Source organism: Colobus angolensis, unplaced genomic scaffold (genome assembly GCF_000951035.1).
Source record: "Colobus angolensis palliatus isolate OR3802 unplaced genomic scaffold, Cang.pa_1.0 Scaffold36, whole genome shotgun sequence".
Taxonomy (NCBI): domain Eukaryota; kingdom Metazoa; phylum Chordata; class Mammalia; order Primates; family Cercopithecidae; genus Colobus; species Colobus angolensis.
The window spans coordinates 5144624-5150623 of record NW_012116932.1 but is presented as its reverse complement, the minus strand read 5'-3'; the positions used below and the strand labels follow the sequence as shown (position 1 = coordinate 5150623).

The window sequence follows — 6000 nt, the reverse complement described above, 5'->3', positions numbered from 1 at the left end:
CAGGATGGTCTCGATCTCCTGACCTTGTGATCCGCCCGTCTCAGCCTCCCAAAGTGCTGGGATTACAGGCTTGAGCCACCGTGCCCGGCCCAGATGTCACTTTTACCTAGTAGGCTCCTCACTAACAGGCACATCTTAACCCAGCAGGTTCCAAATTTTTACTCAGCAGATACCACATTCACAGAAAATACCTTTACCCAGCAGGGACTGCACCATGCACAGGAACCAGCTTCACCCAGCATGTACCATGCCTGCAGGCACCAGCTTTACCCAGCATATACCCCACCTATAAGCACCCACAGTCAGGTGAGGGCTTAGAGGCTCCTTGGTGGCACTGCTCACCCACCTCGTGTTCTTTCTTGAGCATTTCCATGGCCTCCTGAAAGCGCTTTTCCTTCTCCTCGGTCTCAGCGATGGTGGCTTGGTTTTGCTCCTCATAGGCCATGGCGACCACGGCCAGGATCAGGTTCACCAGGTAGAAGGACCCCAGGAAGATGACAAGCATGAAGAAGATCATGTAGATCTTCCCTGCAGATCTGAGGGTCTGGGGGAGCAAGGGGGCAGAGGTCACCCTCACTGGGGCCCCTACTGGGTTATGGCATTTCCAAGTCACCTGGTCTAGTTGTACCAGGGGTCAAATAGCCATAGCCTAGGGAGGAGGGTAGAGATGTCCCACCTATAGAGAGGGACATGTACTGACCTGCAGAGAATGACCTGCACACAGTGGGGCTGTGTCCCACCCAAGGAGGGAGGCAGAATGTCTCTCCCAACTCAGGGCATGCTGTGCCCACAGAGGGAGAATATTCCGTCCTACAGGGAGAAGGAGTGTCCCCCTCACAGAGCAGACAGCATCCTGTATGAAGGGACTGGTGCTTCATCACCAGCAAAAAGAAAGTTTCTTTGCTTGCAGATCCCTTCTCCCTCAGAAGCAAAGGTCCTTGTCCCCATCCCCTCCAAAGCTCTCACCAGTGGGGAGGCTGCTGGGGCCAATTCTGGCTAGTCACTTGTGTAGCCTGGACCCTGAGCCCACAGTTGCTGTCCCGCTGTGGGCACACACACCTGCTGATAGAGGCGCTCCCAGCAGTCCTGCGTCATCAGGCGGAAGAGTGCAAGAAAGGCCCAGGCAAAGGAATCGAAGCTGGTGTAGCCGTGGTCAGGATTCTCGCCTGCCTTTAGGCACCGGTAGCCCTCGGGACATGTCCTGCAGCCACACACAGAGACTTTGTTCCATGCTGTCAGGGGTCTGCTGCCCTTGAAACCCTTGCTGGGCTGGACTTGTCGCCCTGGGCAACCCAGTGTATGCCCCACTGCTCTGGCTGGATCCTGCCTCCGTGACTTTGTTGGTGCGTGCCTCCCACTGGGACACTATCTTCCATTTTACTCTACCTATCTGTACTCTGCTAGGCCTAAATCAAGCTCCCTTCTGCCCATATGACACACCATCACCAGCTACTATTAAGTTGCCTCTCCTCACAGAGAGGAAGCATGCAAGCCTGGCTCATGTCTCTTCCTCTGCCCATTTACCCCAGGAGGAGTTGAGTACAGCACAGGCATGGGGCAGAGCAGGGTTGGGGAGAGCAGTGAGCCTCAGCTGAGCTGAACAGGATGAGCCCAGGGCAAAGCCAGGGCCATGGGGTTGAGAAATGATTCTGGAGGGGATGGGTTGGGGCTTGGCCATGTCGGGAGCCCATTTGCACAACTGTGCACACAGTCACTGGTTCAGCGAGCCGGATCCACAGTTCACAGAGCTGGAGGTGATAGCCTCTCTCCCAAAGAGGAAATGCTGGTCTGGAGTCATGTGTGCATGCATGCGTGTGTGATACACACACAGACGGGCTTAGCAAGTGGATGGATGCATCCAAGGGACCTCTGTGTCTTGTTAATGTCCCAAGACCCTCCAGACAATCTCTTTGGTGACAGGAAGGAGGCAACAAACTTGGTACTTCTCCTTTGAGGTGACCCTCTGTGACCCACTTCTCCAACACTCCATGGCACTGTCACACTGATCCAGACCCTGGTGTGCACAGGGCCCTGGAAGCTGCACATGGCTACTGGGGCATCCCAAGGAAAGTCCAGGCTGCTGGGAAAACCACATTCACTCCAAGGGACAGCTCAGCGTGAGGGAGGGAAGACTGGAGCTGGACGGAGCAGTTCTGGGGAGCTTCTGGAAGGGAATGGAGTTGGGGGTGGGCTGGTCGGGGGGGCTGTAGAAGGCATCCCGAGCTATCCCTCAGGCCCAGCCCCGCTTCAGGGCTCCGTTAGCTCTCCCTGCAGCTCTGTCCCTGACCTTTCTCCAGCAGCTGTCTCCTCTGTGCTGGGGACAAGGTGGGAAGCTGGGGAAGGATCCTGGCAGGGAAGGGAGACGAAAGAAGGCCTCACTGACCCTGGGGTCAGGGCATAAATAGAAAATAGAATCAGTTGAGAAAACACCAGGAGACTCCTCTGGCAGGACAAGGAGACCCGGGGTGGTGGGTGCCACATACCCAGCGTCAGAGCTGTTCCCACACAGTAACACGTCGGAGGTGCCATTCTTGAGCAGGTAATTTTCTGTAAGAGAAACATCATGCTGGTGAGGGGCACTCTGGCCCAAAAGTTTCTGCCTCGCACCCAGGGTTTTGGAGAGGTGGAGACCTCACTAGTGGTCTTCATTCTTCTCTGCTCCTTCCCTGCCCCTACCCTCTGCCTGGCCAGGCTTCAGGCAACTCTGGCTGTGCCTCTGGCCTTCCTCCTGCTCCTCTGCAGACATCCTGCTGCCAGTGTCCCCATGCTCTCAGAAGACACGGGAAGCCCTAGGCAGGGCCTCAGCTGTCCCCACAGGAAGCTTCTGCACCCCACCCGAAACCACTCAGGGGGCCCACCAAGGTCAGGAGGCAAGGGTCTGGGCAGAGGTCCAGCTTGGCTGCCGAGTCACTGTGAGACTGTGAGGCCTTGGCCGGCTACTGCCCAATTCTGTACTCACTCCCATCACATAAAATGGTAGAAGTGATGCCTGCCATAGTCATCATGCTAATGCTGTGGTCTGTCTGGATGGAGCTGCACCAGACAGGACTGCCCGTCTTGTCCTCTCCTCTCTGTGGCAGTCATCAGTCCCCAACACTCACCATTACCTGGCTTTGTCTTAGGCGACAGTTGTCAAAGCATGGTCCTCGAACCATCATCATCAGCGTCAACTGGAAACTGCTCAGAAATGCAACTTCCCGACTGCCACCCAGACCTACTGACTCAGAAACTCTAGGGGTGGTGGGGCCCAGAAATCTGTTTTCCAGAGCCTTCTAGGTGACTTGGGCGCACATGGAAGTTTGAGAACCACTGTTATGAGGCCACTGCTGAACTACTCATTAAGTGTCTATGTTTCGTTTTCCAAAGTGGACTGCTGGTGTACGTAAGAGGCCCTAACCTCAGAATGGCCCTCAGAGTCATTCTGGCCCAGGGTCCTGTGGCCTGGAATCTGGCCTTGCGGCAGCATGTACCTCTGAAACAGACCAATGGCTCTAGTCAAGAGTGGTGCTGGCCATCAGCCTGGAGAATGGAAGTGTGAGCCATAGGGCAGTGAAACAACAGAGGGGCTCACACAACTTGGCACAATCACTGGGCTTGTTCCAACTCCCTTGCAGGGTTCTGGGGTACACGTACATGGAATTAGCATCCTGGCAAGGAACACTGATGTCAACCGGGAAATCTCCATGCCAGCTAGGTGGGGCTTCACTCTGAAGCCTCATCAACTACTCAGGCTCTGTGTCCAGCCCTTTCCCAAGCTGACAGTCTGTGAGCTGGCTGGTCACCTTGCCATTGCAACACTCTAGGGTCAGTCCCATCTCCAAATGCTGCAGCTGCTCTTCCCCCAACCGGCCCTCCATCTAACTCCGTACTTCCCACTCCTCAAGCATCGCCTCCCCATCTAGCCTGGGAAGTCACAAGGCAGGCCCTAAGTCTGCTCCCCATCTGTCCTCTGTCTGGGTCTCTGGGGGATCAGACAGGGCTTGCACAACCCTGGAGGCCTGCCCGCTGGTGACGCATGTGTGGGAGGTGACCCCGCCCTGCTGGTCTCGCAAAGCCTTCCCCAGCTGCAGAGAGAGTTCGCACCTGGATCACTGAGGTAAAGGTCCAGGGATTCCCACACCAAGCCATCGGCCTCCACGGAGCCGTTGGTGCCGTTGAGCGCCGTGAAGTTGCGCACGCACTTGTGCCTTAGGTTGCCCATGAAGAGCTGCAGGCCGATGAGGGCAAAGACACTGAGGCAGAAGACCGTGAGGACCATCACATCAGCCAGCTTCTTCACAGACTGAATCAGGGCCCCCACGATGGTCTTCAGCCCTGGGGAAGGCAAGAACAAGCACGGGGTCACCCAGGGGCACCGAGCTCTGTGCTCCACTGGTGGGGGGCTGGGCCTGAGTTGAGCTGGGTTGGGACCTGAGTAGGCAACCAGAGGTGGGGACAGAATAAGGGAGGCTTCTCCTGGGCTTTGAGACCCAAGCCCCACTTTCCTCAGCAGCTGAGATTCTGTCTTGATTTCCCTGGGCAGGAGTCTAGGCTGGCTTTGTAGTTTCAGAGGGAACCTGCTCCTCTTTGCTGCCCACCAGCCAAATATATGGCATGGGCGTGGAAAGTGCTGTTTTCTTGAGAAAACACATACTCAGAGCATCACCCCCTTTGGCTGGTCTGAAGGTGTGCCAGACCTACCCCTTTTAATGTAGTCCATGGAAAAGGAGATGGAGGCAATGGAGGGCCCTCAGCCTTGATCCTGAGATGGGGAGAAATAGAGCCATTCCTGCTGGGGGTCCCCCTGCTCCACAGCTGGGGTTGGTTCTATTTGATGCACAGGGAGTGTGGATTGTTTGGAGGAAACTAGGGGCCCAGGGTCTCATCGGGTAGGGGTTAGGGGCTGTGGTCGGTGTGTGCTGGTGGCTCTGGGTGAGGGTCTGGCAGGGTCATGGTAGGTGATGTCTAAGGGGCCTGCGCTGGCTCAGGCCCACCTTTAGGGAAGGTTCAGAAACAGGGCTGACCTGCATTGCATCTTCCCACTTACCCTGTCCCTCTAGGACCTCCCCATGCCCCCATCCATCCCATTCTCCATAGCTGAGAGGCTGTGATCTGTTAGTTGCACAGCCTAGCTCCCTGCAGAAGCCAGCACCACATAGCAGAATGACAGAAAAGCATGTGTAGACACCAGTCTGGCCCTTAGCGACTGTCCTAGGACAAATGCAAGCAGAGCATGGGGAATGAGGGGGATCCTCTGCCAGCAGCAGGGCCCTGCCCCTCATCCCCTGTCCCAAGCGGCCAGATCTCAGATTAAGCTCCATCCATCCACTGTCCCGCTGGTTAATGTGTTAGGAGCATCTGTGGCTTCTGTGCCTGCTGCTGCTGGGCCTGTGACCCACAGGCAAGGAGGCCATGGTGGGCAAACACAAGATGGGGAGAGGATGACCTCCCCATGGTGCCACTGACACTGCTGCCTGCCCAGGGCTCAGAGGCACTCAGCTTTCCTTGTGGAAATCGTCCTGGCAGATGTTGGCAACTGCCTGGGCAGTGGGTGGACCTCGCAGGTCTGGGCCCAGAGTAGTGGTGGTGGTGGGATCCACAAGCTCTTCATGGTCCAGTGCTCCTCATCTGTAACGGAGCTTCCTGTACCCTTTGGTGGGTTTACTGGGCTGGAGACCTGCATGTCTCGAGGGGAACGAAGTGAAGACTGATGGACAGCAGCTCGAATACCCAAACTGGTCTCTGCCTCAATTGTTAGGCTAAAGTCTCTTTGGCCTGAAGTGTCCCATTCAAGGCCAGCAAAGTACACCCTGACCTGGTCTGTGGAGATAGTGGCCAAGGATAACTCACCCCTTTGAACATTTCTCATACTGACGATAGATTTCACTTCTGGAAGGAATGGTTGCAAAGGAATTGCAGGATTCTTTCTGAAAAGACCCAGGAAGGGATGGGCCCCAGTAGATCAACTGGGAAATCCTCCTGCCACTGAATTAATGGGCTGGGTGGAAGAGCCCTTGGAAA

At 56.0% G+C, this 6000-nt stretch overlaps 1 protein-coding gene across 6 annotated transcripts in view; it reads right to left on the bottom strand.

Annotated features, from left to right (window-relative positions):
• Positions 1-6000, bottom strand: part of SCN5A (sodium channel, voltage gated, type V alpha subunit) — an 84959-nt gene that overhangs the window by 57277 nt on the left and 21682 nt on the right. For all 6 annotated transcript variants that reach the window (XM_011953307.1, XM_011953309.1, XM_011953304.1 and 3 more), the window contains exons 6-9: positions 4084-4314; positions 2484-2547; positions 1060-1201; positions 347-544 (exon numbers count right to left, since the gene is read on the bottom strand). In XM_011953307.1, coding sequence (XP_011808697.1) covers positions 347-544; positions 1060-1201; positions 2484-2547; positions 4084-4314 — 635 coding nt within the window. The remainder of the gene's footprint in view (positions 1-346; positions 545-1059; positions 1202-2483; positions 2548-4083; positions 4315-6000) is intronic.